The sequence below is a fragment of the Prunus mume genome, linkage group LG5 (genome assembly GCF_029339155.1).
Source record: "Prunus mume cultivar Tortuosa linkage group LG5, ASM2933915v1, whole genome shotgun sequence".
Taxonomy (NCBI): Eukaryota; Viridiplantae; Streptophyta; class Magnoliopsida; order Rosales; family Rosaceae; genus Prunus; species Prunus mume.
In genome coordinates, this window is record NC_142702.1 from 15,946,158 (window position 1) to 15,969,658 (window position 23,501).

The 23,501-nt window shown below is 35.5% G+C and overlaps 4 protein-coding genes and 1 non-coding gene across 5 annotated transcripts in view; 2 read left to right on the forward strand and 3 right to left on the reverse strand.

Moving 5' to 3' along the window:
- Positions 1 to 62: 62 nt before the first annotated feature.
- LOC103331409 (2-deoxyglucose-6-phosphatase-like) lies at positions 63 to 3,474 on the reverse strand. Its single transcript, XM_008234034.2, has 5 exons — positions 3,183 to 3,474; positions 1,394 to 1,508; positions 1,150 to 1,304; positions 589 to 850; positions 63 to 484 (listed from the first exon to the last, which is right to left on the reverse strand). Exons 1-5 carry the CDS (start codon positions 3,350 to 3,352, stop codon positions 311 to 313), a joined length of 876 nt encoding a protein of 291 aa, XP_008232256.2. The 5' UTR covers positions 3,353 to 3,474; the 3' UTR covers positions 63 to 310.
- Positions 3,475 to 4,365: 891 nt separating this feature from the next.
- Positions 4,366 to 7,264, reverse strand: LOC103331438 (endoglucanase 14-like). Its single transcript, XM_089052653.1, has 6 exons — positions 7,061 to 7,264; positions 6,466 to 6,879; positions 6,068 to 6,154; positions 5,773 to 5,925; positions 5,312 to 5,593; positions 4,366 to 4,683 (listed from the first exon to the last, which is right to left on the reverse strand). Exons 1-6 carry the CDS (start codon positions 7,262 to 7,264, stop codon positions 4,366 to 4,368), a joined length of 1,458 nt encoding a protein of 485 aa, XP_088908779.1.
- A 1,936-nt stretch (positions 7,265 to 9,200) lies between these two features.
- On the forward strand, positions 9,201 to 9,274 carry TRNAV-CAC (transfer RNA valine (anticodon CAC)). The gene has a single exon. It is a non-coding gene; the product is annotated as a tRNA-Val (tRNA).
- Positions 9,275 to 9,313: 39 nt separating this feature from the next.
- Positions 9,314 to 12,565, forward strand: LOC103331411 (riboflavin biosynthesis protein PYRD, chloroplastic). Its single transcript, XM_008234037.3, has 4 exons — positions 9,314 to 9,469; positions 9,994 to 10,538; positions 11,141 to 11,439; positions 11,677 to 12,565. Exons 2-4 carry the CDS (start codon positions 10,170 to 10,172, stop codon positions 12,284 to 12,286), a joined length of 1,278 nt encoding a protein of 425 aa, XP_008232259.2. The 5' UTR covers positions 9,314 to 9,469; positions 9,994 to 10,169; the 3' UTR covers positions 12,287 to 12,565.
- Positions 12,566 to 13,060: 495 nt separating this feature from the next.
- The window catches only part of LOC148917120 (DNA replication ATP-dependent helicase/nuclease JHS1-like), an 11,785-nt gene continuing 1,344 nt past the window's right edge, over positions 13,061 to 23,501 (reverse strand). Inside the window, 31 exon segments of the mRNA XM_089052369.1 lie at positions 13,061 to 13,320; positions 13,636 to 13,755; positions 14,035 to 14,172; positions 14,307 to 14,380; positions 14,486 to 14,525; positions 15,165 to 15,302; positions 15,393 to 15,485; positions 15,580 to 15,657; positions 16,035 to 16,186; positions 16,270 to 16,339; positions 16,634 to 16,801; positions 16,948 to 17,052; positions 17,148 to 17,220; positions 17,338 to 17,459; positions 17,625 to 17,699; positions 18,694 to 18,942; positions 19,037 to 19,101; positions 19,104 to 19,170; positions 19,312 to 19,368; positions 19,462 to 19,572; positions 19,676 to 19,733; positions 19,836 to 19,891; positions 20,403 to 20,558; positions 20,985 to 21,050; positions 21,179 to 21,261; positions 21,452 to 21,548; positions 21,676 to 21,786; positions 21,877 to 22,009; positions 22,640 to 22,668; positions 22,783 to 22,824; positions 22,919 to 23,083. Of these exon segments, the coding sequence (XP_088908495.1) occupies positions 13,162 to 13,320; positions 13,636 to 13,755; positions 14,035 to 14,172; positions 14,307 to 14,380; positions 14,486 to 14,525; positions 15,165 to 15,302; positions 15,393 to 15,485; positions 15,580 to 15,657; positions 16,035 to 16,186; positions 16,270 to 16,339; positions 16,634 to 16,801; positions 16,948 to 17,052; positions 17,148 to 17,220; positions 17,338 to 17,459; positions 17,625 to 17,699; positions 18,694 to 18,942; positions 19,037 to 19,101; positions 19,104 to 19,170; positions 19,312 to 19,368; positions 19,462 to 19,572; positions 19,676 to 19,733; positions 19,836 to 19,891; positions 20,403 to 20,558; positions 20,985 to 21,050; positions 21,179 to 21,261; positions 21,452 to 21,548; positions 21,676 to 21,786; positions 21,877 to 22,009; positions 22,640 to 22,668; positions 22,783 to 22,824; positions 22,919 to 23,083 (3,150 nt within the window). The 3' untranslated portion in view covers positions 13,061 to 13,161.

Here is a 23,501-nt window from a genome sequence, read left to right on the forward strand (position 1 = left end):
GTTATTTTGTCCTTTCTTTTGTGATTAATGAATTTTCATGGTATGTATGTCACCCAAATATATAAACTAAATGCAAAGAGTTTATAGCTCAACTGATTATAATATTTACATGCATTTAAGATTCTCAAAATTTACAACTAACAAAGAATAGGATAACAATTTCCACCGGGATGTCCAAATGCCTGAGCACTACACAGGAACAGAAGTAGAAAATGGCTATTTATCTTGAAATTTACGATGGATTGCCATTTCACACCTTTTGCTACTTATTATTCTCATATGTGATTGCCATTTCAAGTTGCAACTGTTGTTACATTGCCTTCCTCTCAAACTCTTCCAGTGCTTCCCACAATTTTGGGTCCTCAAAGTCTTTAATAACAAAGGCTGCTCCGGCATTAATCAATGATTTCTCAGGATTCCTTGTGCCTAAGGCCACTACTGGCATTCCAGCTGCTACACCCGCTTTCACCCCTGAAACAGAATCCTTAACAACCAAAAACAGAACACAGATGACTGCAAGGCATATCAAAATTTTCATGGAGAATGCTATTGCTAATGTTGGAAAGCACAGAATTCTGAGAGCCGAACCTCAAAGGCGAAAGCATGCTTGTGTGACACCTGAAGTGCTTGGAGAGCCTTCAAGTAAGGTTCAGGAAATGGTTTTGCTCGATCACATTCATCTCCAACAACAACAATTTCAAAAAAATTCGAGAGCTCCACCATTGATATTAATAGCTCACCATTTGGTCTTGGACCATTTGTTACTGCAGCCCGTTTCAAGCATTGATTTTCAATCCATTGGCGCAACTTGTGGAGGCCCTTAACAGGTTCTAATTGTTCAGATGCCAATCTGCATATATCACTCAGTAAATCAAGATCAGACCTGGTCTCAATGGATAAGAGAAAATGAAAGAGATCAAGCATTGTTTTTCAGAAATATAGGGTCGTCGCCCTGGTCCTTTCCATTCACAATTTGTATTGACAGAAAACTATACTGGAACACTTAAGATTGAGTATATAGTCAAAAACCATATTTCCAAAAATTGATAAGAAAACATAACCCCTATTAGTAATACCACAGCACTATGTACTGACAATATGAAATGAAGCATACAGTTCCTTCAGTTCGTGACAGTTTTTAGAAGTTACCTTCGAAACATGGCTTCCTTATCTTCAAAAAAATTTCTTGCTCTCTGGATATCCCACTCAGGAAAGAGGATACTACAAAGTTTCTCATTATGCATTCCACTTAAATTGTCACTGAAGAATTCCTCAGTGATAGGAACCCCACCATTAAAACCTACCTGTGGTACACCAATGCATGAGTCTTGGAAGATGCTAAATGAGAGAGAGAGAGAGAGAGAGAGAGAGAGAGAGAGAGAGAGAGGTATACTTCTTGAAGCATTTCACGGTAAGCATAATAATGGAGCGGATCCGAATCACACAATGTTCCATCAATATCAAACAGAATTGCTTCAAGAGGAGAGAGAAAAGCTAGAGAAGATTTTCTGTCATCACATAATGGGAGGTGATTACGGCCCGAAATGGAAAAACAAGAATGAAAATATAAAGAAAATGAAATTAAGATGCTTGTCTAGTGGTTGGTGCAGAATGAGCAGCATTGCTTGGGGTACTAGTAAACATTCCTTTCTGTTTAGATATATTACAGTTAAAAATATTGAACTGCTCAATAAAGCAACAGTGAAATTTCTTGTAAATTATGTTGACATTTGAAAAAAATGCATCCACAAGTATCTCCAATACAATTATGACTATTGTACATAGGATAAAGGATATATGATATATGATATCAGTACAGGCTAACAGTAAAATAAGGATGAAGAAGACCCAGTTTTAACAAAGATCATAAAGAGCTTTGGATCTTTTGTTCCACCCAACCTTTTCTCTAGTCTCTGGTCTCAGCTATACTCAACTTTTGCTATGTCTATGTCTAAGTTGGCAAAGTATAGCTCATAACAAAATTACCAGATAAAACACAACTTGTTAAAGTTGGGATTATGCCTTAGACCCAAGAGCAGAGTCTGAAGGGGTTACAATCCTATGAATGGGCAAGAAGTGGACATCTTTGTTCAGACAGGATAAGGATCAAACTTCTTAAACTATCCACCATATCAATCATGTAACTTTATACATCCCAAGCCTCCCCATAGTGCAAAAAATAACTTCACAGTTAAGGATCTGCAGTTATACTTCAATTATATCAGTTTTGTGAGTCCAAAATATGATTAGGCAATAAGCACACTGCAACATACATGCCAAATCTGAATCAAGGTCTCACTCGTGCTAGATCCATACATAACAAATGGAAAAAAAACATTGAGTTCAGAGATGGAAAACCTTTGAATTGCTTAAACAGACATCATCCCCCAACACCATCCACGAAGAAAAAGGGATGTTTTAGTCAGGATGTTTTAGTCAGACGGAACTTTTCCTAAAGTTGAGAAGAGCACATTTCAATTTTAGATGCAGTTTGCAAATGCTGACAACAGTTTAAACACAGAAAGCTTTAACATAAAGGTCTACATTTTGTTCATCGCCTGCACTCATTTTGGCCAAGAAACATTGAAATCACTCATTTTTCAACTACACGTCAATCAATGTCTGGCTATGAAGACTATGATCAGCTACCTAAATATTGATGAGGCATGTGAGTCGCCCTGGAAAAGGCTGATGCAACCTCTCAGCTAAGAAATTTGCCAATGTACCCCAATATATTTTTCTGAAGAAAGAAAAAGGAAGGACTTTCATAAACATTAAATGCATACGAACAAGGCTATTGTCAACCATACCTAGTTTTTAAGATTGGAATTCAAACTAATTCATTCAAATTAAGCTCATCATAATCTAAGGCTACTAAGTCAAGTACGAACCTAGAGAACCCTTTTTGCCTAAAACAGCTAGAAAGGAAAAAGAAAACGAAATGTTCATAAATTATGAACAAGGACTGCAATGCTTTCCAAAAATTCACATTTTGTCCTCAACCCCTATCATTCTCAAATTTCCTTGAAGAAAAATACAACAGGGCCAGGAGATTATGCTTTGCAGAAGAAATTTTGATAGCAGACAATTGCCAATTGACAGTTTATATGTGCACTAAAGAACAATGAACATTGAAACGAACAAAATTCATTATGCCCAAGAAATTAAATCAAACTAAATACCTCTCAATTGGGTGAGCATTAGATGAAACGGATGCCCTGGAAACAAAGGCAGAGCCTAATTGAGTGCGGTTTTGTCTATGAACTACAGATTTCTGCAAATGGGTTTTGGGGAAGTGGTCAGAGAAGAGGCGGCGATACTGAAGAAGATGAGAAGACGAAAGAGTTTGCATAGTACGGAATGTGAGCAGTGAGAGAGAAAAAAGAGTGATGCTACTCTACGCGAATGTCTCTCTCTTTCTCTCTCTTGGAAATGGAATGGTTGCTTTCTTTCCGCTATGCTGATGGCCTCTCCAGTTTTATGGGGTTGTCATTTATAAGATTTTTTTTTTTTTTAATTAATGTCATTTTCTAATTTTCGGATATTTTTAATTATATTTTAATTATATATTTCTTTTTTCATACTTCCTAACCCAAATTTTTTTATCACAGGTTGTTACTCAACTTTTCAAAAGTTCTCATTTCAGTCCTATTAGAATCAATCAAGAAGTCCTTATTAATTATTTTGGATGAATCTAGAGGTTACGTGTTCGCAATGGTATTAGAAATTATACAAATTTATAAATAAACCCAATTACTAGGATATTGTATTTATAAAAAACCCCAAGCCTATTTAAACATAGAAACAGCAAAATCAACCCCAAAGTCAACTTTTTGGGTGTGTTTATAAATGGGTTTTGAGTATGTGTAATGATGGGTTTTGGGTGTGTTTATATGTTTAAATAGTACTTGGGTTTTTTTATAATTTCAACCCCCATTTTGGGTGTTTTAGTGAAACTCCCTAGAAATTATTCAAAAATAAACTATTTAAGGGCTTGTAGCCAAAAAAAGAAAAAAAAAATACCATTTGCCATAAAAGCAAAAAAAACATTTAAGTGCATGGTTTTTTTTTATCTTCTCTTGTTAGGTGTTTTTTTAATTCAATAGAATAATTAAGAACACTAATTTGCAATATATAAAATAAGTTATTAGAAAAGACGAGATGACACATGATATATGTGTCGGTATTAAGATGTTGGTAAACCACACATGATACAATTTAAGCCACAGGGCTTACATTGATGTAAAGTACTAGCCTAAAACCTTAAACTAAAATGTGGCATAAATATAAGATGCGTCTATTTCAGTCTTTTACTTGGGCATATATCTATATACAGACACAAAATTTAAGTCGTATCTGTTTGACTCAAGCGAGTTTAGCGAGAACGCCAACAAGTGGAGCTGTGGAAACAGTTGCTGGTTCATCCATTTGGTAGTTTGATCTTGAATCTGTGTAAGCATCATTCTCATCCGGGCCTCCGACAATTGCTCCATCCAGTACGTTAGGGTTTGGTGAGTTGTTGTTGAACCATGAGTCGAAGCCCCCTTTGCATGACACAGGAGCTGCATCTTTCTTGATGGAGACAATGGATGCTGCTCTGTGGTGCACTTGAGTTGGATATTTTGTTCCAAATCCAACCATGAAACTCATGCCACTGGGGTTTGAACCCAAGATATAGTCCACCTAGTAAATGACGGAAAAAAAAATACAGTTAATTTAAGATTATCGTATATGTGGGCCACACTAATATAATCGGGATTCGTTTGTATTAAAGAAGTGGTCAGAATGTAGTCAGAATATTACCCAAATAAGCACTCAATTCCTTTTTTCTTTTTGTGTTTCATATTATTAGGTGTTTGTTTTTATGCTTGATTTCCTCTCATCATGATGGAAGATAATTGTACATAAAAAAAGAGATTATATCAAAACAAAAAGGAAGAAATAAATGCAATTTCTCTTTCGATGGAAGTAAGTAAATGCAAATCGTATTGACTTTTAAATTAGATCTATTACTGGAAATTAAATATACCTAAAAATCTGGACCAAAAACAAAAAGACAAACAACCCGTATGTAATACACAACTGTATTATAGGAAGACGATCCACCCCAAAAAAAAATCTTCCTTAATAAAAAATTAGAATCTGATCTGATTTATGTTTATAAATGTATAAGTTGGAAATTATCTAAGGATCGAAGTCTACTTTTCCAAAACAAGAACCCCAAGTTTTATTACAAAAGATTAATTTTGTTCTACTTTAAATTGTAACTATATATATATACTATATAGAGCAGAAAGGAAGGATATCATACCTGTGATTGGGCCAAGTCAGCAAGATCCTTAGGCTGGACAATGCCTCCAGGGCATTGAATGGCGGCATGCTTGGCGTTCAAGTATTCAGAATAAACAGTTGCGACGAACACAGCAGTTGAAGTGTACTGAAGATTGTTCCATGGCAAGAACCACAACAACCCACCAGGAGTCTTCTTCACATTGCTGTTGCCCTTCTGAATGCAAGAGCAAATGAATTGCTCAGCCTGGCTCTTGTATTGGCTCCATGTGCCTGAAGACTCCACCTTGCCTTCCAACACAAGCTGTGAATATATAGATGTTAGGAGTGCATATACTAATAGACGTCTATGGCATATAGAGGAATGTTCTCTTGCCAGATTTATAAACGGAACATCGCATTCATTTATTCGAATTTTGATTCATATTGTCTAACTATCATATCAAACTATCTGACAAAAAAAACATATTGCGATATATTTACCTTTGCAACAAGGACTTGTGCACCAATAAACTTGTCATCCCAAGAGAACACAGTTCTTGCACCACCAGTATTGCCTGCTTGACCAAGATAATCCAGGTATGTTTTATCATCGGTGGCACGATGAAGCCAGGCAGCAGCCCACAATAGTTCATCCTGATCACAAAGAAAAATACATTAATTTAATTCCCAAAATTTGGAGTTTAGTAAAATATTTGAACAAATAAGTTGATCGTGCACGACTTTTTAATGGATTAATTAGCGTTGTTATTTGCATCCTTTCTCATATATAAATTACCTCATATCCACTGCTGGAGTAGAATTTTCCTGCTACATTAATGCTATTCTGATAAACACCAGAGTGATCACGAGCAAACTCGAATAGCTGCAAATTTTTATAATGCCACAATAGATACAAAAGTAAAATAATCATTAGGTATTGTTACACTGATTATATTTGAAAACTAAAAGCACTGCATAAAAGATATGAGATTTGTGAATAGAAAAGTACTAATTAATATCTCAAATGTCTTATAATGATCACTAGACATTAGGATGTTTTTACGCGCCGAAGTAAAATCTGACATGATATGTTATCAGACCATAAATATCGACTTTTTGATCAGGTGAATTATTATGTACAGAGAGTAATAGAATGCACGATGTTTAATTTCGCAGAAGAGTTAGCAGTGTTACCTCTTTAGCATGGGTCAAAAGTTCAGACGCATACTTAGAGTCTTTATCCTTGAAAGCAATGGAAGCAGCAGCCAAAGCAGCAGCGGTTTCACCAGCAAGGTCAGCTCCCGGATTCTGCTCGTCAATCTTAAATGTGGTCCGCGGCGTGGTCATGTCTTCGGGTCTCTGCCAGCATTCATGATCAGAATCACCATCGCCAATTTCGCCATAGAGGACATTCGGCGCAGCGTGTGCTTTGACCAAATAATCAGTGCCCCATTTAATGGCATCCAATGCATTTGAGAGCTCACTCTTGGCGTCAAGTTTGCTCCCGAATTCTATAGTACTCCATGAAAGCATTGTGATTGTGAATGCCATGGGAAATCCAAACTTCACATTGTCCCCAGCATCATAATATCCTCCCACAAGATCAACCTGTTATGTCAATAAATATATGGAAGGTGACTTAAGGTTAAATCAGGACCTCAATATTAGAAAAAGAAATACCACTAAATTAACTATAAGAAAAAACATCGACATGGTAGCGTAGATGCCCGACAGTCGTTGATAATATGGTTTATAACAAATGGGAGAATCAAACTATGTGTTAACTTACACCAGCATCACTTCCATCTTTAAGCCCAGAATCCCCACGCCATTGCACCCTTTGGTTTGGAGGCAACTTTCCAGATCGTTGAGCCTCATAATACAACAAGGACTTGGTGAGAGCATCCCCATAGTCAAATGAAGCAAACACTGAATTATGAGTCAATAGAAACATAGACAAGCAAAGCAAACCAAAGACTTTGCTGGAAGCCATGATGACTCTAGGGAAATATAATGATGAAGATGAATGTAACTGCAAAGCTATATATGGACAAACAAGGTCTTCAAATCTCAAATTTATAGTAAAATTTTGGGTCCTTGAGGCCAATTAAAGATTGCTATGATTTTGATTTTGCGATATCTTTCCATAACAGAGCAGTCCCCGATTGTTACAAATATAACTGCAATAATTAAGGACCTTCTATGTGGGATTTGATATGGAACTTTCTTGAATATTTACCAATGTCAATGAAATTATTACCCAAAAAAAAGTCAATGCAATTACTCGACCTTTTGCGCAAAAATGGTGATTTTTCAATCATTAACCTCAAATTAGTGGTCTAATATGAACCCTACGATTGGAGGGTCTGTTTTTCATTACAAAAAGAATATCAATTTTAATAAATTTTCATGCAACTGTACGGTTGAACATTTAAAAGATGCGATCAATTTTTATTGCTTAATGGAGATTTCGGTTTTAAACAACAAAGTTCGTAAACATTAAAAAAAAATTCACCATATGAAGGAGAAATTGAGAAGATTTGGAACTAATTAGGGAAATATCTTGCAATTGAATGCTTAAATTATTAAGACACGCAACTGATTTATTGAGAATATGACAATAAAATTGGATTATTTTAATGTTACAGAATCGAAAGAAAATATAATACAATTATTGGAACATCTCAAAAAATTGCTATCTCAAGCCCCTATATTTAGATATCGTGTATTTATTCAGAACATTTAAATGATCTAATGATTTAGATTAAGCTACAGGATAAGTTAGTAAACCGGTCTTCCATTTTCCACGTTGATTTTGGTTGCACTTATGCTGGGCGTCTCACTGGTCTTGATCTACTCTCTCAAACTCACTCAGGTGGTTTGCTTATTAAGACAATTGAGATGTAATGAAATGCGGGTAAATATATAATATCCAAATGAAGATAGGGCAGAGGCACGTTGGGACTAGAGTGATCCTAGGCACCCACTCAGTTTTATTATATATAATATAAAAAAAAAGTATTGTGTTATTATGCATTTTAATATATTAAATGACAACTTGTCTATTCCTTTTGTTGCAATTGTGCACATTGAATTGATTCTCCAATTTGTTTCGATTTATTAATTGAGAAGATTTTTGTACTTGTTTCTATTTACATTTGGTCCATATATATTTTTCAGTTATTGAAATTTTTTTTCAAAAGAAAATCAGAGTTAGTGGATGAATGATTTTTGGTTGCATATGTTGAAAAATAGTATAGATGACGAAACTATTATGCAACGATTTTAAAATATGAAAACCAAGGTCTAATATATCGATGGTTTTGGAAATATTGGTGATCCAAAAACACGAAAATTTCAATGGAAATATCGAAAAATTGACCAACACAATGTTCACAATTGCAACAAAAGGAATATACAATATGATTTTTGATACAATATAATTTTTGATATATGTGATATATATGATTGTGAATGGTTTGTATGAAAATAATTATGATTGTGATGAATATAATATGATTTTTGATATATATGATGTTTTGGTATGCATTGTGAGTCCAAATTTTTTTTATAAAATAAAATAAAATATTTAAACACCCTTGCTATTTTTTTTTTGGAGTTTCACTAAAACACCCAAAATGGAGGTTGAAATTATAAAAAAACTCAACACCCAAAACACTTTATAAACACACCCAAAACTCATCATTACACACACTCAAAACTCATTTATAAACACACCCAAAAAGTTGACTTTGGGGTTAATTTTGGGTGTGTTTCTATGTTTAAATAGTGCTTGGATTTTTTTATAAATACATGTATAGGATTGGGTTTATTTATAAATTTGTATTTTTTTTTTCCTATACGTATGATGGTGTTTCTTTTTGTTAACATCTGTTAAAGGGATCAGATTACAAATGTGTTACCAACTTGTCTGGGTAGTGTAGTCGGTTATCACGCTAGTCTCACACACTAGAGGTCCCCGGTTCGAACCCGGGCTCAGACATTTTTCTGATATACCATTTTATCACGTCGTATCCTTGTCTTGTCTGATTCCTTTTCCATTTCGTTTATTCCCAGGTTGGCCAACAATCTTTTTTTCTTTTTTCTTGTTTCTTTTTTTTTTCAAATTTTTGGTGAGGAACACAGCATTCTAATTGTTGCGGGAAGGATTGCAAGTTGCAACCACTTCAAATTTTTGGTAAAGGCTTTGCTCACTTTGTTCGCAACTCTTAGAATTTTATGAACTGCAGTGATTGGATGTGATCATGTGGGCATTGAATGGGATTTTGCATTTGACAGGCACAAATTCTTATTGCACGTGTTATTTTGTGTCTTGGGTTCTTCATATAGTGTACGCATATCCCAATTTAGTTGTTTGTGTGTTTGACAGTTTATGTTGAACGTTATGTGTTTGACGAAATGCATGTGTAAGTGTGTTGCCTTAAGAACATTGGAGTTTCTCTTTTGTTAGGGGAAAAGAAGAAGAAAAGAAACACTCTTTTTGTTAATGTTGTGGTTTGGAGGCATTGTATTGTAGTTATGATTGGGTTTAGATTGAGAAGCCTTCTTAAAACAAGTCCCATTATCTATTATTAGAAGATATAGTCAGTGCACAAATGTTCATTCAGGAACCGTTTTCTGACAGGCTACTACTCCATAAAGATGTTGTTTATCTGGGTTTTAGTCTTTCTCTTTTGTTTTTGATTTATTTGCATTTGGCAGAAACACAATTTGTGAGAAAATGAAACGAAGGTATCTTTACGCTGCTCGTCTCTTACAGTGAAAACGTAGACATTTAAGAGTGGAAACTACCCGAGAATCACTCAGGGAGTTGGAGTCACTTTCACAAAATTTGTCTAAATTGCAAAACTGTGATCTGGGTTTTACAAACAAAAGAAATGCAAGTTCAAAGGCTTTCACTTCCAAGTTACACCCTCACTCCACCCAATGTCTCACCATCACAGCAACTCTCCTCCAAGATTTTGAAGTTGAATCCAAATTCCAAATCTGGGTTTTGTAATTCGCTCAAAATGGTGTTCAAATCACCAACTGGTTTGAGAAGCCATGGTGGTTCGGTGGGGGTCATGTGTGGAGTGGCACAGCAAGAAGATACTGATGACTGGTTCTATATGAGGAGATGTGTGGAGCTTGCAAGAAAGGCTATCGGGTGTACCAGCCCAAATCCTATGGTGGGTTGTGTTATTGTCAAGGATGGCAAGGTTGTTGGTGAAGGCTTTCACCCTAAAGCTGGCCAGCCACATGCTGAAGTAAACTTCTTTTCCTATTTTGTATTTTCTTTGTTTTAATTTTCCTTCTGAAATGCGTCTATGCAAGTGATGAATTGTTGTGCTAGAATCTTCAGTCACATTACTCTTTCTTTGGTTGCGTAGAAGTTAACTGACAGTCTGGTTCTTTCAAGTTTGGTTCTGTTCATTCTAGTTTTTTTCCCTTTATTTTTGTTAAATTTCCACTGGTATTTTCTTTACAACCTAGTGGAACATTTAGTTGAATGATTTGTAGAGATGACGGTCTTGAATTCTCTTCCTATTTCAGTTCTTGCTATGGATGGTTTTTTTAATAAATAATCTGAAGTTGTTTGTAGAGGTGGCAGTCTTGAATTCTCTAAAAATAATCTGAAGTTGTGTGTGTGTGTGTGTGTGCTATGGATGGTTTTTTTGAAAATAATCTGAAGTTTGTAGAGATGGCAGTGTTGAATTCTCTAAAAATAATCTGAAGTTTTGTGTGTGTGTGTGTGTCAGACTTATATAATTTATAGGTTTGATCATTATGATGATCTATGCCAACTTTTCTTCTGTTTTACATGAACTTCATCTGTTAATGAAAATTTATACCAAGTCAAATGTTTCAGGTTTTTGCTCTGAGGGATGCCGGGGATTTGGCTGAGAATGCAACAGCATATGTGAGCTTGGAACCATGTAATCACTATGGGAGAACTCCACCATGCAGTGAAGCCCTAATTAAAGCCAAAGTGAAAAGGGTGGTGGTCGGAATGGTGGATCCAAATCCAATCGTAGCATCAAAGGGGTTGGATAGATTAAGAGATGCGGGAATTGAAGTTACTACGGGTGTAGAAGAAGAATCATGCAAGAGGTTAAACGAAGCTTATATCCATCATATGCTAACAGGGAATCCTTTTGTCACTATGAGGTAAATTTATTCTGTTTAGATTAGTCAATAATAAAAATACTATCATTGAACGTTAAAACAAGTGGAAATCCTGCCTTCATGTCTTTGACTGTTGAGATTTGATAGTTCATGAATGGATGTTATGCTATCTTTTCCTTAGAATTTGCTAGTCATTTGTTACCAAAAGAATTTTATGTTCATTTGCTGGTACTCTGAAGTTGACCATTATCATATTTAAGCCTTTTTTCTCATTAGCAGATACTCTATATCAGTCAACGGACACTTTCTAGATCAGCTTGGAGAAGGAGTTGCCAAGTCTGGTGGTTACTACTCACAATTGTTACAGGAATATGATGCAATTATTCTTTCTTCTTCCTCAATAATTGAGAACGCCTCTATTCCAGTATCCCAAGAAGCTGGAGCCAATCAACCAGTCCAGATTATAATAGCTAGGAATAGTAGTTCTCCAATCCAAATCCCTGCTCTGACCATGGAACCAATTGGTAAGCCAATAATCTTTTCAGACAAAGAGACAACAGTAGAACTAGAAAGAGCTCACACAGGTATTGAAACAGTGGTGTTGGATCGGATAAATTTAGAAGCTATTTTGGAATTTTGTAACTCTCAAGGATTGTGTAGTGTTTTGTTGGATTTAAAGGGAAATATAGGCGATTTCGAAGAGCTTCTCCAAGACGGTATTGCGAAGAATTTGTTGCAAAAAATCGTTATAGAAGTATTGCCCCTGTGGGATGCAAATGATGGTGGGAACTTTCCTATTGCATTGAAGAGTCTAAGAAAAAGACTAGAAGTGAAGAATTTGAAGCCTAAGGTTTCAAGTGAGAATGTTGTGCTTGAGGGATATCTGTAATTTAAGTGACTAGAAACAGAAAATGAGATTTGACATCATCATTTACATGTGATGCTGGAAAGAGATGGCAGGATTCTTAGGGAACAGGGGATGGAGTCATTGTGGGATAAAGTTCATTTTTGGTCTTCCTTACAGGTTTCAGTTTCTTCCCCCCTGTGTGTTGGGGTTCGCCATAACCTAGAATAAAGAATGGTTATTGTATTGCAGTTTACATGCTTTAATGTGTACCTGTTAGGTCTGGTCGTCAGAAAAAAAGACACCCTGCCCTCTGCAGTAAAATTCTGGTTGTACTAATGTTTTTTTAATAAAATTTTGCTTCCTATTAAAAAAGAACCAAAAAAAGATCTTATGTGAATTGTTATCAAAAGAGACCGGAACCCAGCTTCACTTGGGGAGAGGGATCTCCTCAAGGGGAAGCGTGATTGCCACAACTACTTTCCCGTCCATTGGGTGAAAATAACACCTCATAACTGGTTGGTTTGATAGTGTACAGTTCAGAGAGTTACACATTTGCTAAGTTTAAAGCCAATGCTAGATGGGAGATAAAATTCAAGAATATAAGTGGTATCTCTTCAAAATAGTCGCATGTCACATTTGCACTAAACATGCACTCAAATTAATCTTCATGACATGAAAGCTCAAGGACTGACAATTTAAAGGCATGTCTTCCCGCCCTGCCCGTGTGTGTGTGTGTGTGTGTGTGTGTGTGTGTGTGTGTGTGTGTGTGTGTGTGTGTGTGTGTGTGTGTGTGTGTGTGTGTGAGAGAGAGAGAGAGAGAGAGAAACTGTTCTTTCTATACATCTTTCAAATATTCTACAGAAATAACCAACATATATGTACACTAACAAAAACAGGACCGGATCAAAAATTTACATTCATCTGGCCTGAGAGCATCTCTTTCGGTCTCTTTTAAAGTGGATATCCTTTTTGGATACATTTAGGATGCCAGATTGTTGGTCAACTTTCTCAATAAGAAGCTTCATTAGCAGAACCTTTGATAGGGTTTTGCATGATCCAACCATTATTAACTTTTTCTACAAAACAAATAATAGAAAACATGTTACTGAGATCACTCCAAAAAACATAGATGACAGCTTCAGACACCCCTTTCTCTTAAATTTAAAAACTGAGGTGCTCTCTATCCCCAGAAACAACTCAAACAAAAAAACTGAGGATGCTTAACTCTTTCCTCTTTTGTTCTCTTTAATCTCATAGTTTATTTTCATGATAAATCATCAAGCACAAAAAAGAAGATATACTAAAAATGCAACCACCATGTGCAAGATATTTTGAAATTTACGTTGGAATGGGATTTTCTAATCGAGGCAGAACACCAATGTGATTCTTACCTTGGCACGAGTAAGAGCCACATTAATCCTATGCCAGTCTCCAAGCAGTGAAGAAGAGCAATTCCTTGGATTTTCTGTTGACCTAACAAAAGACACTAGTATGCAATCCTTATCTCTTCCCTGGATAAACCAAAATTGCAAATAAGAGATAGTGGACTGATGATAATCGAAATTTTTATAGTTATGTCATTGTTCTTTAGGTTTCAAAACCAAAAGCTAGAGCAAAATTACTAGGATACTGAATAGGCTCTTAAACTTTGCAGCTTTATTAAAGGCTACAACACTTCCTGTACAGATTACCCCAATATGTATTATTATTTCATAGAAGTTCTGTGAATTTAATCAAATTTAGAGGAAAGCGATGAGACATCATTTTAGACATGAACCTGTCAAACTGACCTGGTATTTGTCAATGGTATGTATCTCCACAGAGGTATGATTGATGGAAAGCCGGATAATCTCTGCCTGAGAGTTATATGGGGTGATGACGCCAATATCTTCCTCCTTAATTCCACTGTTAACTAGTTCCTCCACAACCTAAAAGCAAAATGAGGATTTTATTTCAGTACAATCTACTTAAACTGTTTGCCTCACACAACTTAAAAGGAACAAACATATTTTCCTAAAGCAACGAGCATTATTTGCATTATATATTCAAGCAAAGATCAAACCTGTACAATTATGTGAGCTTCCATCGGGTTATTCACAATCTTGTGATCCTTTGCCTCAAAAGCAGGTAAAGCATCTATGTTGTGAAAAGGGATGAATATTAGAAAAACCAAGGCACAAACCAATACTGTTTATTCAGTAGAAAGGATTATGGAAAGCAAACAAGAGTACTTCCACAAACCTGTATTAATAAATATAACTGGTTTGGTTGGATTTAACACCTGCAACCATGAAGATAAGAAATTGCTAAAACATTGGAATTAAATGAGTTTTTCACACATGAAAACTGCAGTCAGTTTTCAAACCAAAACAACAATTTCATAGAACGAGTTTTTCAATTAGGGCAGAGTATCTAATGCATTCACTTGAAACTAATCCTTTCTATTTCACACATCTTGAAGGTCGTGGATGACAAGACACACTTTGCTCTACAAAAGAAACAGATACCACCATTAAATCTTTTCAAGTGATATTTCTCATCTACCCGATAGGCTTGAACCTAATCCATTTCAAAATCACACCTTAATGAATTCCCTAAGCACAATCTGGGATTGAAACATGCTAAAAGGCTGTAATCAACATCATGTCATAACTCTTCGGCATGATATTTCATTAATTTTCCATGCCCACAACACGATATGGTAGAAAACCTGGAAGGATGTATCTGAAACATAGAAGCAGAGGAAAGATGTACGAGCTGTGTCAAAAGATTCTGATATCCATATCCTGTACTACTATTACCCCATATCAATGGGCCAAACAAGGTTCCAGGTATAATTTTTCATGCAAGCACAAACCATGCATAGGCATGACAACTTAATTCAATAGGAATATGGAATTGCTTTGCAAATCAATCAAACCTCCTGTATCCACGACGAACCAGACTTTGAACTTGAAAAGTCGAGTTTGGCATTAGCTATTTCAGGAGAGCCACAGCGCAATCTATCACCATATATCAAGGCATTTGACAGTTCCATAATGCCTTGACACATACGGTACTGGATGCAAACAGCTTGGTAAGTATCACTGCTACAGAAAGTGATACAAAAATTAAAATTGTATATCTTTAATTGTAAATGTATAATAACCTGGCTTTGCAAGGCTGAGATTGCCTGAGGATGCGCTTCTGAGAGCCTGCAAAACAAGCTTACCCCCATTCCATTTTCTCGAGCCTCTGTACTCTAGGAAAAAAAAAAAGCATAGAGCATTTCATTGAACAAAATTAAGAGCATAACAACTAATTAGAACCCCACAAACACACACAAAGATATACACCTTGACCAGAGGAGGTAATTGATAATGATCGCCAACCAGAACAAACTTTGATGCGAACATCAAAGGCCCAAGAGATACCTGAGAGGAAAGAAAATTTCTCATGAATCCGTTAACTTTGAGATGGTTCTTGATAAACAGTGACTTTAACTTTCATCTAGACCAAAATAAATCCTAAAAAGAAACATTGAATAAACTCAACCCATTGCAGCCCGTCTCCAACTAATGTAAAATGAAAAACAAGCTGAAATGAATTTTTTTTAAATCTTTATTGGCAACAAGATAAATACTAACATAAAGTCTAAAGTGTTAACAACAGGAAAATAATCCTCAGCTGATATAAACTTTTGGGAAAGTGCACTGTCCAAAAGCATCTCATCTCTCCATATAAATCCTACTCCAGTTGCATTTATCTATAACTGCACTGTCTAGACATCCATCACTAAGTATATACGTACTGGAAGGGTGGTTTGTCCAGCTTCATCCATGATGCATACATCAAATCTCTTATTGGCAAGCAAGGGACTGGTGATCCCCAAGCATGTAACAGCTACCACCTTGACTTGGTCTAGTCTTAATTTAATGTCTTCCACACTTTGTATGTTCATTTCTGTCACGGAAACCACTGTTAAAACATTGAGAAGAAATAAAGAGATATATTGAGAAAATGCTCTCAATTATATAAAACCTGACCTGAAAAGCAATGCCCTCGAACTTCCTCATGCACAGCTTCATGTCTTCCAATGCGTAAAAAATCTATATTCTGCAATGCTTTAAATTCAATACAAAGAAACCCAATGTAGTGTTAGACGCGAGATATGGCACACAAACGGGTAAACCATACAGCCACAAATTTGAGGAGAGCACAAAAAGAAACATCAAACGAATGGTAAAGAAAATTGGAGTAAATCGCAACAAGAAATTTGGTTTCAGGGCAGCATGCGTTTCCTGGACATAATGCATGGCATGGAAAGAAAGCACAACCCGCCCAAAAAACCAAAAAACAAAGAAAACAAAAAACAAATATGCTTATGAAAAGATGTGAAATAGAGATGACCTGAGCCTTTAATTTGACAAGTAGATTATCAACAGCAGAGTTTGTGTAGGACGTAAGCAAAATGGATGCACCTCTAATCAACAAGGCTTTCACAGCATGCACCATCGTTGATGTCTTGCCTGTTCCAGGCATTCCTAGTATAAGTGCGTAATCCTTTGCTGCAAGTATCTGGATAAATTTGTTGAATTAGTGAATGTCCACATGCAATGGACATTGACAGATTAGTACCAACCAAACTTAGGCTCAGGAAGACAGACTTTTTGTGGGAAAATTGAGATGATAAGTATTAGGAAAATAAAAAAATTATAGGAAACCTTAAGAATGGCTTGCCGCTGATCAACATTTAAATTTCTCTGGGACAAGACATAAGATATTGCTGGATCCTGGCTCAATATACGTCCCTTGTCAAATCTAGGAGCCTAAAAGGAATGCACAGATGCAGACCAACAGAAATGTGAGTTGGAGTTAGCAAAAAGATGGTAAATTTTATGCAATACAAGTCACTCAACCTCACCTCTAAGTCAACAATCATTTTTCTCACGTGAGCAGCTTGTGCACTTTGAAGAAAAAGTTGAACAAGGTTCAACCTAGCAACAAAATCAAGCATGAATTTAGACAGGGTACATGACATCTATATTATGACAGATAGTTTGGAAAAGGAAATTTCACAAAAGAGTTGGGGCATAATTTTAGTCATGCAATACCTCATTACTGAAAATGATGTCATGAATTCATCTTTGTCAACCCGCCAGATCTCTTGAAGGAGATGACTTGCCTCTGAAGAAGGACTGCTCCCAGGAAGTCGTAAGAGCTTAGAGAAAGAAACCTAGAGTTTTGCAGAAGATATTAGAATTATAAAACTGATTCATTTGTTTAGTAGATTAACACTATAACATCCACTAGCTATAGAACATACATCTGCCAAAAGGGCAGGTAAGCACTAATAAGCCAGTTTTTGAGTTTACAGAAAGATGGCAGATATTATCCTTACAGATACATGGGAGTGACTTATATCCGTTATAATCCCACTTGCAACAGGTAGATGACTAGATTCACTGCTAAGTATCTACACAATAAACAAAAAACCAATCATTTTTAAATTGTTAGTGAAGATAAATACGAACAACTACGCATTATGTAATAGCAAATTTTCCAGTATATAACATATGTGAAAAATTGTGTCCTGTTCTTTAATTCTCATCCATTAACATGAAAACAGGAGAGAACAGAAGTAGACTCGTAACAACTATCTTGCATAGAACAAGCATCACGCATGCACAGCCCAACTGCAACTTCTTGGAATCCTTGATCATTACAGATTATTTAATATAGTTTCTTTTGAAAAAAATATGAATTATTATATTTAATTAATTGGTTTATTTTACATGATTGAGTTCTTAGGGAATGACAGGAAAGCCAAACAAATCTTGCAATATTATTATGCAGAACGAGAAACCCCATCCAAGAAAGAAAGAAAAATAACTTCAAAAGGCATAAATGTAATCAAGAAAATTGGAGGCAAGTAGTATCATACACATTTCCTTCTTCTCAACCAAAAAAAAAAGAGGTATCAGATCAATTTTTATAGTTCCAAATTTTATTGTCAAAGTGTTTATGCAGTTACTAAATATTAAATATATATACCCCAAGATTGTCCAACAAGTATTACTACAATATTATCCAAATACTGATATGAGACAGATATGAATAGCTGATCAGAGAACAGAAATAATGCTTCATAGATACTTGCCCTGGACATCTTAACTAAAAATCTGAAGATCTCAATGAAAAGGAAATCATCTTACATATCTAACTCCATACAGCAATAAACTGGAATGCATCAAAATACATACTAGGCTGAAAATACAAGATGACAGTGACGGCAAAAGATTCTTGAAAATGAATAATAAACATTACATATTCTTTTATAGTACAGATGACTCTACATAAACAAACTTGAGTGCAGAGAGTGCACACCTATTGTAAGCCCTCTATGTCAAACTTGTACAAATAGCCTCATGTGAACTACGCAGAAACAACATTATGAAAATTAAGCATACCACAAAGTCACCACATCTTAGTGCGCAATCCACTTCTTTTGTTGGAGATGAAGCAGCATTCAAAAAATCTCCATTAGATGTCCTCTCGCTGAGAGAAGGCAAACCATTACGCAGAAAATTATATACGAATCTGTTATCTTTTTTAGACTTCGAATATGGAAGCTTCCAATCAAGAACAACAGAAGAAAGGCAACCCGCAGCATAATCACTTTTCGAATTATGTGACCGCCATATTTCATTCTTTACAAGCTGAAGAAGGGAAAAAGGTGATAGCATATCAAATAACAAAATTTGGAAGTTAACCATTTTTACACTATCAAAATAGTGACTTCAAAATTGGCACCTGCATCTCTTTAGCTTCCAAATCAATCAACCAATCCCACAGCCTTAGGAAAGCAGCATGAGCATTTTTAGGTGATGTGTATTTGAATCAAATAAGTCTCCCAATCCACTGCTCCCTGAGCTTCCTCCATGTGCCTGTGGCATTAAAGGTGATGGCCACTAATAAACACTTTTTTTTTTTTTTTTGCAGGGAGATTTTAATCACTTCTTTTCTTTGTCGCTGTTAGCAACGATTATTCATGCTCGACAGTACCTTTCACGAATAAATAGAATTACCTTGTGATAGATAGTACAAACATTTAGATGGCGACAACCTCTGCACATGCTCTGACTCTACAGCAGGCAAAGGAAAAAATGGAAGAATCAAAATGACTGTAAGTAAAGAGCTTCATGAAAACACGACTGATCATTCAGCAACCGCCATACCTTTAGCATCGGGGGCAGTACTTGTGTTCGTGATGCCTTGAGGACATCATTTGCAAGTTCATTACGTCGCATGATTATCCCAACCAGGTCAGATCTTCTAACCGCAACTCCCTGTTTTATTTTATTAAAAAATAATCAATTAATTCAACACGTGCAATCTTTTTTCCATCGATACACCCTAAAAACCTAATGATGCATGTGCACTTGACACTACCTGTGTTTGATCTGACTGGAGATAACATAGAAGACCAGTATCAATATGCTTCTGGTACCTGAAGACGAGATACAGAGCAAATGAATGAAAATCTTTATGAATGATAATAACTTATGAGGGGCCAGGGCCCTCTGGAAGTCAAAATTGTGTGAATAAGAACCTGTCCGACATAAGAAGAGTGTACAATGTCACTTGCGCAGTATGCTCCATGGATGACTGCATACATAACAAGCATGAGCCAAAATAAAGAAATATATGTTTATATACAAGAGCATTCAAGCACTAAATAATAAGTTAATACAGTGCTAACCACTCATTTGGGCTCACTCCATACTGTAATCCTAGAATCAGACCTTTCAATTATTAGGTCCTCATTCAAGGATCGTCCCTACATAATTTCCCAAATCGGAAATCATTAAGCCATTTGATTCTTACCATGAATATTTTCACTGTCTATCAAAATATTGGGTTCACCTAATTATTTTATCATAGTTAGGTAACTAATGATTTTTAAATATAAACAATGAACAGTTTGGATCATACCATAAATTGTGGAATGGGTCCAACAAGTGGTTAGTGCTATATTAAATTACTAATTGGTTAGGCCTTATGTATACAGCTGTATGAAAAGCTTTAAGCAACATAAGTTAATAGTATGGAATACATTACACAAGTTTAATATCATTTCAGACAAGTTTCAGTAAACAAGTGAAGAGATTATTCTTGCCTGGCCACTAGGTATTTTCCCACTTTTGAACTCTAAAGGCATAACCATCTCATGAGATTCATTTTTGTTAGATTCAACTTTCACTCTGACAGAAGCATCAATCATGCCTTTCAGACCATATTTCGGAGCCCAGGCCATCTCTTCAATATCAATTACCTACAGAAAGTGGATCTAGTTCAGAGATGGCATAATGCTTCTGAAAAGAGTGCACATCATTATACAATAACACAAGAAAACATACAACAATCACAAATTAGAAACATGTTTACAAGCACAAACTTCGCATAACCAGGAATTCCTTCAACTGGCAAATACAAGTACAAGAAACCATTATAAAGTCAATTAGCATATGGATGCATATACATGCAAGGTGAATATATCCAGTATTAGGGAAACCAGTCAATTCTCGAACTCAGGAAGGTACCTAACTCATGCATGCTGCCAAATAAGAAGGTAAGTTGCATGAATTCCATGTACATGATCCATAAAGTTCTACATATGTGGAAACATATCCACAGATGCAAAATTGTTAAAAGATAGACCAACGAATTACCTACAAATATACCAACTGTGATGCCTTACCTCAGATAATTTGACCTTTTTCATTCCATTGTCAGATCCAAAATCAACAGAAGGAACTTCTGAATTCTGCCACAATATCATTAGCCTCAAATTAAGAGTCTCTACACTCCACGGTTGCTTTAAGATGTGCAATTAAAAATTCTTCACCTTAATTGTGAACACAGAAAATAAATAAATAAATAAAATGGGTGTACCTGGGTGTTTTTGAATAGGTTAACCCATTTCAATATTCTTGGGACAGCCTCAATCAATGTTTTGTACATGCCCTTTTCGTTCACTGCAAAGTCCACATGAAAGAGGAGAAGTTTTAATAAGATGATCCATAAAATTGACTAATCAAATTTTAACAAATTACCAACAAACCAATTTAAGAGGATAACAATCTACCACAAATATAGAAATTAACCTGAATGATGATGACAGAGAAATTAGAAATTATTTCAAAGTAACATCTTAAAAATTCCAACCTCCACAAGCATACAAGTTCTCAATGTTTTTCTGGAGCACAAATCTTGTGTGTTCCTCCAAGAAATTTATTGTAGGTGTCTCCTCCACAAGTGCAGCCTACAAAAACAAAGAACTTTTACACATTATAGACAAACAAAGCTTAGTGGATATTTCATGGAAAAAAATACATAACCAAGTCTGTAGATATTAAAAAGTTTACAAAATCATAGGGTGGTTCTCAGACCTGAAAAACTTGGTGCAATATTGTACCACTTAGTGCTGCACTTGAATGCTCATTGCCCTTTAGCCTCTCATCCAGGACAGTTCGCTTCGGGCAACTGAAGCTAGCTGCAACCTAAAAGTGTTTCTATTTATTATAACTAAATAGGGCAACAATACTCACAAAATACATGTCCAGAATATTTGAACAAGTAGGCAGTGGTACCCTAGTTCCAGCCACTAGCACATCTGGATGAACAATTATAAAATTATGGTGATGATCCACACGACACTGTCCTTTGTCATCAAATTCACCAATAACATTGACAGTATCTCCAGGTGCAATGACACTGTAAAACCTGAGAAAAATAGAATTGAAAAGAAGAGTGACATTGTTACTAATCATATTACACATGATTTGAATTCTAATGTACTAGTCTTGTTTCCTACCAAGAGCATTCATTTTTATCCGAATGTGGAAAACTTTGAGATACTTTAAATTTACAAAACAAAGACCTTATGCTAAAATTCTAAAGTTACAGAAAAATGTTCTTAGCTGTTAACAAGAGATTGTCCACAATCCAAAATGAAGAATATTAAAAGGAATGTCTCTAAAGACGGGAAACTGATGCCCGTAAAGATGACTCATCCCCTAGCCTAACTTCAGAAATTGTAAACCCAAATTACAGCCAATACACCACACTTATACTTAAGTGCTCAAGGCATTATTACCTAAAGTGGATAACTACGGAGATGAGGCCAATGAAACCACGAAAAAGCCTTTCAAGGTATATGCTAATACTAGAAAAATTCCTATCAGGCTGGATCAAACTGAAATCACACAGAAAGCATTTCTATTTTGGGGTGAAATAATCAAACTCTGAAGAATACTCATAAGACAGAGTACCACATTATTGGGAAATGATTTCAGAAGAAACAATAGCATAAGTATTAAACTGCTTCGAAACAAGACATCATGAACTACTTACCACTCATCCTGTAAATAGACAGCATGCTCCTCTCACATTGCTCATCCAGTAACGAAGAACCTTAAAATCAATGGTACATCTTTATTATCAAAAGTAATCATAGAACAGATTATTCAAATTTGAAGATCTTGCTTACTAGAAACCTTATGAGCATCAGATGAGTCAGCAAGTCCACAGTCAGATACCTGTAGTAGAAAAAACAAAAAAGTTGCAGAATAACCAATCTTGAAGAAACTCTCTGTTCTTTCATCAAAGAGATGCTAAAGTAGTAAACCATACCTCCAATACAAGGAAATTACAATAGGAAGATTTCTGATGCAATTTGACATGCATATCATCACCTTTTCTATCTTTAACTTGAAATGGAGATTCCTCCACATCATTAGATACTGAATCTTCAACAGAAATAACATCTTCCACTTGATCTAACAGTTCAAGCAATGCCTAAAAGAATAGTCAAAAACCAAAGAGAAAAAATTAAATTTGCACCAGACCATGAGAAGATATAATTGACTCATGCCTGCCACACAGCTCAGAAAAACCAGGCAGACTTGCAACTTTGAAAAATAACTGATTAATTGTTTTTTGAAGTATGACTCATGAGATAATCTATTAATTAAATCAGGAGAAAGAATATATATCATAAATATTGATTGATCTGAGAGCAACATGGTCCAGAATTTGGTCTCAAATAGATAATTTTTACATTCAAACCTTTTTATGCTGCCTTAACCCTGGCTGATCAGAACCTTCATTACATGCACACCATTACGTAAGCTGCATGTCACAAAGTTCATTCTCAACCAAAATTAGAGAAATTTGAATATAAAATATCTATTGGGCAGTGAACCATATTAAGTAA

Coding starts and splice junctions, on each gene's coding strand:
- LOC103331409 (XM_008234034.2), bottom strand. CDS start 3,352: ATGCAAACTCTTTCGTCTTCTCATCTTCTTCAGTATCGCCGCCTCTTC. Junction 1,509..3,182: donor AATGCTCACCCAATTGAGAG/GTATTTAGTTTG, acceptor ATGTGATGACAG/AAAATCTTCTCTAGCTTTTC. Junction 1,305..1,393: donor ACCGTGAAATGCTTCAAGAA/GTATACCTCTCT, acceptor GGTGTACCACAG/GTAGGTTTTAATGGTGGGGT.
- LOC103331438 (XM_089052653.1), bottom strand. CDS start 7,264: ATGGCTTCCAGCAAAGTCTTTGGTTTGCTTTGCTTGTCTATGTTTCTA. Junction 6,880..7,060: donor AAGATGGAAGTGATGCTGGT/GTAAGTTAACAC, acceptor TTGACATAACAG/GTTGATCTTGTGGGAGGATA. Junction 6,155..6,465: donor TTTTGACCCATGCTAAAGAG/GTAACACTGCTA, acceptor AAAAATTTGCAG/CTATTCGAGTTTGCTCGTGA.
- LOC103331411 (XM_008234037.3), top strand. CDS start 10,170: ATGCAAGTTCAAAGGCTTTCACTTCCAAGTTACACCCTCACTCCACCC. Junction 10,539..11,140: donor CTGGCCAGCCACATGCTGAA/GTAAACTTCTTT, acceptor CAAATGTTTCAG/GTTTTTGCTCTGAGGGATGC. Junction 11,440..11,676: donor AATCCTTTTGTCACTATGAG/GTAAATTTATTC, acceptor TCTCATTAGCAG/ATACTCTATATCAGTCAACG.